Source organism: Camelus bactrianus, chromosome 25, assembly GCF_048773025.1.
Source record: "Camelus bactrianus isolate YW-2024 breed Bactrian camel chromosome 25, ASM4877302v1, whole genome shotgun sequence".
Taxonomy (NCBI): domain Eukaryota; kingdom Metazoa; phylum Chordata; class Mammalia; order Artiodactyla; family Camelidae; genus Camelus; species Camelus bactrianus.
Window position 1 is genome coordinate 4,223,414 of NC_133563.1, and position 12,768 is coordinate 4,236,181.

Sequence of the window (12,768 nt, forward strand, 5' to 3'; positions counted from 1 at the left end):
TAAACCCTAGCTATGAATACAGCTGGTTTTTTCCATTCTGTGAGTCCTAGTGAATCACTGAACCTGAGAGTTGTCTCCAGGTCGCCTAACACAGGTACCATATGAGGTGCAAATCTCTAGGTAGAAATCTCAAAGCACATGAGGATGGACTACATTCTAAAGGAAACCAAAAGCTTCTTCTGAAATATTTTCCTAAATAAGCCAATTTTGTACCTTCACTATACCCTATACAAAGATTGATCATACAACATTTGTCACACTCTATTTTCTCCCCCTGATGGTCATGAGCATTCTAAAGGCCCAACTACACAGTGAATTTGAGCTTATTAGATGACTGGGTTTGAATCCTGGCTCTGCCTCTTACAAGCTATGAGACCTAGAACAAGATTCCATATATTAATCTGTAAAACAGGGCTTATAGTTTCCACACTTAGGATTGTTGTGAAGACTCAACAGACGGAAAGCACTTAGCAGAGTGCCTGATACAAAATAAGGGCTCAATATGAGCAGTCATTACACACCATCATCTTCACATCCCCAGCAGCCATTGTATCCCCAACAGACATTCTGTAATGTTTATTTAATGCATAAAACAGTCCTACCTGGATATCAGTGGCTGGATTCCAATCAATGTCATAGAGAATTAAGTGAGACCCTCCAATAAGGTTAAGTCCCACACCACCAGCTTTTGAACTTAACAAAAAAATAAAATCAGAAGAGTATTTACTATTAAAGCCATCAACAATTTGCTGCCTTTGAGAGATTGGCGTTTGTCCATCAAGTCTTGTACAAGCATATCCATGACGCTTGCATACTTCTTGTAAAATATCCAAGGTTTTTGTGTAGTTGGATACCAACACCACCCTGTCAATTAAAAAGAAACAATCTTTACATACAATTTAACAGCAATATTAGATTTTTTTAACTGAAAGAAAATACCACAATAACATTATCACTGATATTTATCAAATATCCAACAATGATCTTGTACAATTAAAACACAGATTCTCCTTCAAATTCAATTTTAAAGGCAATATCTAAGACACTTCCAGTATTAAGATAGTAAAGACTCCTCCTTTCTTTCTCTGAGGTCACCTTAAGAACAGTAGGAGAATAAGAGACAAGGAGACATTTATATATTAAAAACAGAGAATAGTAGAATGGTAACCTTCTTAGGAGCACAGAGAAAGTGAAACCTAAGTGCCCAAAGAGGGAGATTCCAGTAAGAAACAAGTACCTGTTCATTCACACCATAGAATCTCATACAGGCCCCTCGGAAGGAAGGGGTTTAGGCTGGAGCTGTATTACACGAGTCCTGGTAAGCAGAATCCAGGCCCTGCTCCCATGTAACCAAGTGACTTTTCTTTCTCAACTAGCATGTGTATTCTCTGGACAAAGTAAACCAAAGAAACTTAGACCAGGGAAATCTAGAAGGCAGGGATATAGTTACAAACCAGAAGGAAAGTCTGCATACCCGACGGTAAGATCCCAGCCTCCTTTGCCTGCCAGCTCTCCCAGAACACCAGCAACCAGGCTTCCCTCTCACATTTCACTCCAAGAAAGACATTGGAAGATTCATCTCTGGAATGATTTACTTGAATGACCGCAGAGAAAAGGTCCACAGATAAGGAAACCCCAAATTAAAAAGCCAGTTCGCTACCTTATTACCCACTGTGGGCCACCAGGCCACAAGCCCTGCCCATGCACACATTCTACCATCTTGTTCTTAAATATAAATGGACACCAAAGGTCACCAGCTATTTAAAGCAAGTCCCCAATGCAAAAAATAGAAACCAAAACAAATTAACAGTAGCAAAGAAACATGAATAAAACAGAGCAACGGAGGAAACAGAAGACAACTTTACGGAAACAATAAATAGCCCCGAATAAGAGATAGCACTCAAAAAAACAGGAGGCAACACGAAAGATCAAGATACTAAAAAATTATCTTGGAAATTTAAAATGATAGGCCAAGTAAACATTTAACAGGAGAGTTGGAAGAAAATAAGAAAAGAGTCTCCTGGGAAACAGATTAAAAAGGAAAAGTGATAACCAATAGGAGAGAAGAGATAAAAGAATTAGAGAATCAATCCGTAAGGTTCAATGTATGACTGACAGAAATTCAAAAGAAAACAAAAGAAAGAAACCATTTTGAGAAAGAGAATATTTCCCAGACATAGAGTCTTCAGATTAAAAGGATCTACTAAAAAGTTCCTGTATCAATAAATGAAAAAATGACCCATATTAAGGCACATCAAGAATATAATTCAAAGCATAAGGAATGAAGAAAAATTGCTACAGTATGGAGGGCCTTCAAAAAATTAAAAAGAGAATGATCATAAACTCTAAGTCCTTGGAATATCTTGCCTAATAAGAGCATTTTAGTTCACCTGGGGCTTTGGGTCACACCCAACAGTTTGTGCTAACAGTGTGATTCAGGTGGGGACCCTGGGCCAGTCTGACCTCTGCAAGGGTTGGAGACTGAGCAACTATCAGTCACGGGGGTGCTCCATGCCTACATGACCGACCTCCAGCAAAAACTCTGGACACCAAGGCTCAAGTAAACTGCTCTGGTTGACAATTTTCCACATGTGCTATCACTCACCAGTTCTAGGAAAATTAAGTGTTGTCCATATAACTCCAGTGGGAGAGGACAGCTGGAAGCGTGTTTCTGGTCTCCCCTGGACTCTGCTTCGTGCTCCTTTTACCTGTGCTGATTTTGGTCTGTACTAAATAGTTCATAGAAAGTTTCCTTGTTTTAGTCACTTCATTGTTATGAAAAATAAATCTAAACATTCACATAAGTCAAATGGTACTATAAATGCTCCAAAGAGATTAAGATTTCTTGACAATTAAATATAATTACTTTGCAATCCTTTGTATGTATTTTTTACTTAATTCAAACACAGTCTGAATACCTCCTACAAAGATAATTAAGACGCAGCCCCTGCACTAGAGGTGCTGACATAGAGGAGAGGCAGTGAGTCCCACATACTGTGAGAAAAGCTCCGTCAGAGGGAGGTACCGGATGCTAAAGGAGGACAGAAGAAGGGCATCTAACTTAAGATGAGGCCAGGGGCTTCCAAGAGGAGAAAGTATCTGAGCTGAGTCTTAAGGAAGAGAAAATTGGCCAGATGAATGAGAAGTGGAGGTCCGCCAGGCACAGGAACCTGTACCATGCGAGAGGAGAGGGCGAGAAGCAGAACAAATTGTAGGTTCTGCAAATAGTCTGGTATGACTGGACCACATGGTAGGTATGAAGGAGTCAAGAGGGATGAGGCTGGAAAAGGAGGTACCAGCCAGGTCACGAAGTCAAGAGTTACACAGTTTAGAGATTTCTAATGTGCTACAGAGTTTAGAAATTTCGGGAAGGCAACTGGAAATCTTTGAATGATTTTTAAGAAAATACATGTTCACGTTTGTATTTAGGAAATATAATTTAGGGCAACATTGATATGCAGTGTGGTTGAAAGTAAGAGGGAAGTAGTTTATAAGAGACCATTATAATCCAATCAGTAATTACAGAACCAAAACAAAAATCTTGGTATCAGAAAGGATTCCTGAGATTAAGAAATGAAATCAATAGAATGTAGTGACTAATGACATCAGGAAAGTAAAGGAGAAAAGTGAGTTAGAATGACGAGGACTTTTTGCTTCACTATGGTACCATTCACCAAGCCAAGGAAAGATGAAAAAGGATGAAACCTGCAATAGCAAAACGATGAAGCTGGTTTGGGACACGTGAGGACTGAGGTCCAACAGGGCATCCAGACAGATTCAGATGCCCTTTAAACAAAAAGAAAAAGAGAGGCTTGGACTAGAGATACAGATTTATAATTACTACCACATGGATGATAGTTGAAACTATGGAGAGTAGAGATAAGCCAGGAAGGGTGATCAGAGTGAGAAGGAGGCTAAACAGAAAACCCTCAGAAGTACCAGCATTTAAGGGACAGGAAAAGAAGAAAGGATTCTGAAAGAGATAAAGAAACTAGTTAGGTATTATGTATCAAGACATCACTAGGTTTTTTTTTTAATATATGTATTTACTTTACATTTAGTTTTTCTTAAGTAAAAACTTGCACATTGTTAATGTTAAGTTTACAAAAGACTGGGAGCTGACCATGTGCCCAAAGAAGAAAACAACTTATTTTTAATGCTTTCTTCTTTTCAAAAAGAGGCAGGGAGGGGAAGCAGTAAGGACACAGCCTAAGCCAAAATTCCACCAACACTTACAAGCCATTTGTTAAATTGACCTCTTACTTTTCAGCAGGACGAAGTTCGTGGACAGCAGCCAAGAGCTTTGACAGCACCTGCAGTTTTCCTGACTCATCCTCAGTAACCGTGAGAGGGTTGTAATCAGCAGGGAACACACTGATCAAACCTTCATATAGATGCCTTTCTTCATTCTCATCCCAAGTTGAGCTATGCTCTTTTTCCTATTCAAAAGGATGATTATTAATGCTGGTTCATATTTATCTTTTTTTTATCTGGGAGGGAAAAAATGCTAAAATTATGGGAAAAAACCTGAAGATTATTAATAGCTACCTGAAAAGCCCAATCTAATTGTTATCTAAATCTTTATAGGTCACAATTTGGTCACTTTTGATTACTGCTCCCTGAACCCCACAAGTGCAGTATCACTGCCTGTGTGTAGTTGAGGGGGGAGGAGGCGGAGAGCAGAGAAATAAAGGAGAGGAAAAGAGAGGGCAAACAGTGCCAGGAAATCTATCCTCTCCAAAACCCTGAGACTTCTCATCATTGCTACCTCATCTCTCTTCCTTCCCTGCCGTTACTTTTATCTCCTGATTTGTGGGCTCACACAGTACCTCCTAGATAATCAAAATCAAAGCACAACTGTTGACTCAGTCTTATCAATTTCTTCTGCAAGAAGAAACAACTCTACCAAGAAGTTAACTCAGAAATGTATTCCTACTTAAAACAGTTTATTTTACCAATAGTTTTTAGAACAATTTTATTCCAAAAAGATTATCACCACCCTCTGAAATTTCCCCTCCAAAACTGACTGGCTGACATGTGAACACATAACTGGAGATCACATTTATTAATGACTGCATCGCTTTTTTAGGTTAAATTTCTGGGATTGGCAGTTCTCATTCTCGCCCACATTTACCAGATTTATCACTGTCCTTGAAAACTTTGTTCAGCCTACTCCCCGCTGCCTGGAATGTGTCATCATTTTTTTGCCCCATTATCCTAATCCTATAAATATTCGAGGACCGAATGCAAATTCCATCTGATTACTCATAGCCACCCTTTTTGGGGCATTGAGTCTTAACCTTTATGGTTACACAATACATTTCAACTTTGAATTTATTTAGTTGTGCAATTAACTATATACTTTTTTTTTTTATAATTCCCCAGTGTGTGTTTTTATAATTCCCCAGTATAATTTCATGTGTGTTGTAGTCCTTCTTTAATAATAATAGAAATATCTTAAGGGCAGTGAGTCATGTAGTGTAAAAAGCTGGGTGCAAAGTACTAATTTTAATTTAGCTTATTCCCAAAATAGGGCAATGTTTGGGTAAAGTTACTTGATTAAAAATAGTTGGAACCCTAAGATATTTGTATCACTGGAATATATGAGAGGAGAGATGGTTGCTAGCTGCTTTGGGCTAGGTTTCTGAAAATGCATACACCTTGGCAAAGTTATCCAACGACCACAGACCCAGAGTCTAATCCACAGCTTTTCATATTCAGAAACTTGCATATGCTTAAACTCTAGGGATATGAGTCATACTAACCAAATTAAGAAACTGAGTAAGTCAGAATATAAATTTATTGACCTATGAATGAGACCTACCTATTTATATCAATTGGTTATGCATTCTGTCTCATGAAAGGTCAATGGGGAAGCCATATCATCAGCAGAAAGTTGTCTGATGGATATTAAATCAAAATACAGAGGAGATGAGTGATCTTAATGCACAAGTTCTCAGCCAGGAACACGTTAATCAGAATCATTTGGGAGAACTTTTTCAGAATCTTCACGGCTTGAGTCCTACTCTCAGATTCTGAATCAGCTCGAATGTGTCAAGGCCTGGAAAAATAGTCTTGATGAAGACTATAATATGTAGCCCTAATTAAGAATCAACTAATAGATAATGCCTTTATACTGCGAAGGCCTGACACATGGAGGTGCATCGCAGAGATTTATCAGTTAGTCTTCTCACGTCAACTAGACAGGGTAGTCTCTTCTCTGACTTTATGCAACCCTTCAGTTGTGAGTTGTAAACTTTTTTTATTATATCCCACCTATATTTCTTGAAGAGAAATACATCACCTTGACTGAACCTGGGAAACAATCTGCTTTCAATAGGAGCACATTTATAAGCCACTGCTTGAAGTTTACTTACTTTTATATGTGGAGGCTCATTTCATCCACTTTGTATCAATCCTTGTTTGCTATGATGTTAGAGGGAAGGCTTTACTGAATCTCTGACTGTAAACTGTGTACCCTATTTGAAGTTTGTAGTATCCTATGCCTATTATTAGTTAAGTGGTATATTCTGGGCCATCAAAGGGTCTTCCTTTTAAGGAAATATTTTGTCTTCTATTTCTGCTGGGCATTATGCCCAAAGGGTTTAATTTTTATCACTGTGTATAGAATCTGCTTCTTTAAAAGTTGGTTAATAAACTGTTATAATCCTGTCTACTGCAAAGTTACAGAAAGCTGACTTCTCCTATGATAAACAATGCAAATGTAATCCATTGTAGGAATAAACTTGGAGAATTCTGGTAAGACACCATATTCCCTAAGTAATTAATTAATTAATAATTATTAATTAATAAATAATTAATGGCACCCACAAGTTTTCTTTTGCTTTGCTTGCAAATTATAATTTTACTGTTTAAAGGAAAAATGAAACAATAAAAATTAAAAGTGAGTTGGGGATAACAGGGTATTGATAGTTAATGTACAACTTCCACAGCCAGGCATTCTGCTAGGCTCTTTCTGTATTATTTCATCAAATTGCCACAATAACATTATCAGGAAGTTGTTACCATCTCTGCCTTGCAGTTAAGACTGGCTAAGGCTCGTAGACGTAACTTGACCATGGTTAAACTTGCCCTTAGTTAAAGAACTAGTAAGTAGTAGAGTGGGGACTGATACCTAGTTCCAACTCCAAAACAGAAAACTCTCACCGTGCTCCACACTGCCTGATGTTCATTAAATATCCAAATGGGCAGCTCAACTATGTAGCCATTAAAAATCATATTTGTAAAAAGCATCTAATTTGAGGAAATGTCCATGACTTATTTAGTGAAAAAGAACAGTCGACTTTTAAATAATAAGCATAGCATCATTGAAGTTAAGTTTCTCTAGAAAAAGATTACATGCTTATCTCTGAGCTCCTGTTTCCCCGCCACAAAATGAGGTTGGTAATGACAGCACTTATGCTATAGAAATGTGTGAAGAATAAACAAAATACTACTAGGAAAGTACTTAGCGTTTTGGTACAGTGTAACTGCCTAATAAGTGCTAGCCAGGATTATTAATACCAAAATGTGGTTTTCTCTGGCTGGAGATCTCTTTATAACAAATTCCTCAAAGTGGTATTGCCAGGCCACACGATACATAAAATTTTAAGGTTTTTGATACAACATGGCCAAACTATCTCCCAGTTGTACCAACTTACATTCTAACTAGTACATGGTCTCTACTGGCTTCTTTGTGATTTTCTGAATTTTTTAAGTTTCATACAACAACCATGTATTACTTTTATAATACGAAAAAGTAATTTTTAATGATAAACTTTCTATTTACTAGCATGAAACAAATGAAACTGACTGGCTATGTTAATATAAAACAGGAAGGGAAACCAGGACCAAGCAGTAGATGGGGCACTAAAGGCACGGGGCACACACTCCAGAAGGCAGAGCCTCAGACCCATTTCATCGCTGGTTCAGCTCAGTGGCTGTGAACACGCTCTGAGGAACAAGCAGGGCTGGGGGAGCGCTGGGGCAGAAGCTCACTGGAGAGGCGGCACAGCTTGTGGAAAACTCACAAGTGCCCTCTTAGATTCATATGACACAGAATCCTCAGCTCAAAATCCTGACACAGCCTCACACGCTACTTACCTTCACGGAGCTGAACAAAAGGCAGGGGTGATTGCACAGTTTCTTAAGGGCTCCAGTACATATTAGATGAGAACTATTTTCCAACAATCCTTGAAGACAGAATCTGACAGCCTGAGAATTCAGCAGCTTTCGATAGAGTTCGATCTGCAGTGCTCCTGGTCGGCAAAAGACTACATTCTCTATTTTCGGTGGGAGATACTTATTTATGACTTCTTGGGTTCTTCTAAGGATAAAGAGCCCAGTGAGGCAGGTAAGCTCAGCTGCCCTTCTCTCTCCCAGCTCCTTTTCCTCCTGGAAAAGCAGCAGACTTAGAAGTGTTTTAGACAAAAAAAATCACACACAGTTAAAATGAACATTAAGCATTTTATAATAATTAACCATCTACTAATTGCTTCCCTTTGGATTTTTTTTAACAAAAGAAATGAAATATAAGTTTAGAATAGAAAAAGCAACTATGATCTCTTTCAATGTTCAGCATAATTTCATTGAGAGCCACTAGAAATAAGTAATCTACAAACTGGATTATTCCGAAAGCAAACTTTTATGTGAAGACAGTAATGGTACATAGTCTTAAAATCATTAGCAAAGAACTAATACAGCAAATTCTTGGAAGAAAATATTTTGATAAGTTATTGATCCTAAAACTAAGCCTACAAGAAATTACTAGCATGAGGCACTGCTGATTCTTTCAGAATCATTACATGTTGTTCATTAAATAATAGTACATTTTTAAAGTCAAAATACAGTATGAATGAAATATATTTTTAAATTCTCTATATGGGGGAGGCTACTGCTCAGTGGTAAAGTGCACGCCTAGACTGCATGAGGTCCTGGGTTCAATCCCCAGTACCTCCATTAAATAAATAAATAAATAAATAAATAAATAAATAAATAAATAAATAAACCTAATCACCTCCCCTCAACAAAAAAATTTTTAAATAAGTAAGTTCTCTATATAGAATCTTTTTTTATTGAAGTATAGTTGATTCACAATGTTGCATTAGTTTTAGGTGTACAGCAAAGTGATTTAGCTATACATATACATATATATATTTCTTTTTCAGATTCTTTTCCATTATAGGTTATTACAGGATAGTGAATATAGTTCCCTGTGCTGTACAGTAGGTCCTTGTTGTTTATCTATTTTATATATAGTAATGTGTATATGTTAATCCCAAACTCCTAATTTATCCCTCCCCCAACCTCTTTCCCCTTTAGTCACCAGTTTGTTCTCTGTGTCTGTGAATCTACTTCTGGTTTGCATTTTTTTTTTTTAGATTCCACATATAAATGATATCATATAATATTTGTGTTTCTCTGTCTGACCTGCTTCACTTAGTATGATAATCTCTAGATCCGTGAGTGTACAGAACTTCACAGTGAAGTTTAAAGTAGATCCCATATGTACACAATTGTTTCTGTACAAATCATAGAAAATTTCCCTTATATTTTAAAATTATTTTCAATTTTTATTACAAAAGAAATAGGTCCACCGAAGAAAGATCAGAAAATAGTTATGCAAAAATAAGAAAATTAAAACCAACTTTCATCAACCAGAAAAAACCGATGCTGACAAGACTTTTTCTGTATATCTTCAAAATTGTGTTACATAAATATGCAAATATATTTGATGTTCTACTTTTATTTTTATTTGTAACCAGAACAGGATCTCAAACTGAAAGCTTCATGGGAACAAGAAACCAGTTTGGCTTACCATCATATTCCTCAGTGTTTGGCACTTAGCATTTGGCCCACTTTTAGTAACTAATATATAAGTGTTGGGTAAATAAATGAATGTGACTTTATTTTTAAATAATGTATCATAAACATTTTCCATGATATCAAATATTTATGCATAAACCATTATTTCCTGGATTATGTAAAATACTCAATAAACATTTGTTAACTAATCATGGTACTGTATTAATTCTGGGATTCACTTTTTTTTTCACTCTAACTTCTCTATAATAGGATGCTTTCACAATCAATGACTTCTTAACATTATAATTGACAGAATGTTTTCCTTACTGGTACAACAAATAATGGTGCATCTTAGAATTAATAGTACTTTAGGTTTAATGAATGCAGTACCCATACAACACGCAGAATCTAATTTAACCATTTGCCTGTCTTTACAAATATTTTATTTCTAATTAGTTTGTTTTCTTTAGTTTGTTTCTAATTTTTTACCCTTACAGCTAAATCTCTAAGCACATCTATAATTATTTCTTTATAATAAATTTCTAAAAGTGGTATTGCCAGGCCACAACATATATCCTATTTTAAGACTTTTGATATATATTGCCAAACTATCCTCCATCATACCAATTTATATTCCACCAGAAGAGGACAGTTATGGAACTTGCTATTACTGTGTAAATCCAACCAGCTAAAACATCAGTAGAAAACCACAAAAGTTACTTCATGGTTATTTGGCTGACTTTTTCAATACCAGGATAAGGATGAACATTTTTATATGTTTACTATCATTTATAATTCTTTGTGAAGTGCCTATTTATACATTTTTTTTAAAGTGATAATGTCATTTTCTAAAGTAAGAAATGGAAGAGGAATTGAAAGATTATGGGAAAAATAAAGAATTCAATCTACTAATTTAATTTTTCCTAAATTAAAATAATACCCAAGTTATGGATAATTTTCCCAGACATACTGCTCTTTTTTAACCTACTTATTAAAATAAATCATACCTCAGAAGCAGAAGGCTGTCTTGATATAATGATGGGTTCTTCATATATTTTTCTATAAGATGACAAAGAGCCTAATATTCCTGGATTTACAAAATCAATTAATGCAAAAAATTCTTGGAGATCATTCTGAACTGGAGTACCTAAAGAGATAAAAGTGATAAGAAGGTCAAATTCGTGCTTTACAATATCAGGTCTTTACAGAAATTTGTACTCTCTACCCTAAGAGTATCAAACACAAGCAAAGTCTCAAACTAAGAAAGAGCAGCTAAATCAAGTTTTTTTTTTTAATCGAGTTTTTTAAAATTAATAATTATATAAAATTTTAACTCTGGTTTTAACTGTCAACTAAAATCTTATTTAGTACAGCTCTGGAGTCTAACTGCTTGGGTTCAAATCCCACCTGCATCACGTACTCTATGAATAACCCTGGGCAAGTTTCTTACTTACAATTTTATCAGCTGTAAAATAGGGGTAAAAATAGCAGCTCCTGGGGTTGTGAGAATCAAAGGAGTAAACTCAGACACTAAGAACAGTGCTTGGAGCACAATAAATGTTCCATAACTGTGAACTGTTGTCATTATAACCGTGTGGCTCTGGACAAGTTGCTTAAGCTCTTTTAAATTAAACTCGGGATTTTTATTCACTTAATAAAGTGGGAAGGGAAGATAATAATTTCCCAGTGGTATTACAATGAAAAGTAGAGGAAGTGGATGTGAAGTGCCTGACATTTAGTAGACACAGTGAATGGCACCTAAGATCATTACCTGACAAAGTTATCGGGTAACACTGGGATCTTCACTAATCCTAAAGGTTGACGTGGACTGTAACGGATTAACATACCCTGCACATATCACATACTCAATAACTTCTGGCTAACTAATTTTCAAAGAAACACTAGCATGTTTCAACAACTGTAATAACATAAAATGAACATATAAATCAGCATAGTAGAACAGTATAATTTCAGATGAGTTTTAAATAACAGACCACAAAAAGTTGTCCAAAGATACAAATAAGAAGTAAATAAAAATGCACTTATTTCAGTAACAGACAACATGGATTTGACAATGTTAGGGAGTTTCATGATCACTTCCTTCAAAACTAAATGGGTGAACCCAAGGTTGGACCAATGCTTACTAATTTTTTTTAAAACATCTAGTTAATTCCAAATTGTTTAGACACATCACAAAGTTAAAGAAAATATATTTATATTGGTATGCATTTTGTTTAGCCCTTAAAAGAATTTCCATGACAATGATTAATAAAAATAGGGGAAATGGGAAAAGCAAGAAGGAAAAAGGGGAAAAAGGTACAAGGATCATTGTGGTTGGCTTCCACTCATCCAACCCCAAATGATTAACCCCAGCTAATTGGTAATCCTATCCCCTTTGCCAATGACTGATGGAAGAAAGGGCCTGTCTTTACTTGGGGTCCCAGAAGCAGAACCTGAGATAAGAATTGGGCTACACATGATTTATGGAGAGAGTACTCTCAGGAGAAAGGGAATAATGGAATCAGAAAATGCAGGAGAAGAAACTAACAATTTAGCTTGAGCTAAATTATAGGAGCCTTAAGAGCAAAAACTGCATGATAGAGTTGGTCCTGAAATTACCCTGAGGCAAAGGAGCTAGCATTTTTAACCCCTCTATGTGAGTCACTCATTGACCAAGCCGCAAGGGAGAGAGGAAGCTCTCACTCAACCAATGATAATTCTCCAGAAAAGGCAGGATTGCTTAATCATAGTCCCAGCAGCTTAGGGATAGGGCGAGAGCCCAGAAGAGGCGAGCTAGGGAGGGCACCAACAGCTTCCACCAAGAGTGTGTGACCCATCCTTCCCAGTGAGATATGAGAGGAAGTCAGAGAGAAGCCTGGGAAAGCTTCCTCACTCTTAAAGATGGAGCAAAAGGCAGAGCCAGTCCTGGTTCTCCTTTAAATACCACCACTGCTAGGTGTGATA

General features: G+C 36.5%; 1 protein-coding gene across 4 annotated transcripts in view; it reads right to left on the reverse strand.

Annotated features, from left to right (window-relative positions):
• RAD54B (RAD54 homolog B) overlaps positions 1–12,768 on the reverse strand; it is a 70,038-nt gene that overhangs the window by 7,159 nt on the left and 50,111 nt on the right. For all 4 annotated transcript variants that reach the window (XM_074352952.1, XM_074352951.1, XM_074352953.1 and 1 more), the window contains 4 exons: positions 10,812–10,951; positions 8,104–8,394; positions 4,264–4,439; positions 603–864 (listed from right to left, as the gene is read on the reverse strand). In XM_074352952.1, coding sequence (XP_074209053.1) covers positions 603–864; positions 4,264–4,439; positions 8,104–8,394; positions 10,812–10,951 — 869 coding nt within the window. The remainder of the gene's footprint in view (positions 1–602; positions 865–4,263; positions 4,440–8,103; positions 8,395–10,811; positions 10,952–12,768) is intronic.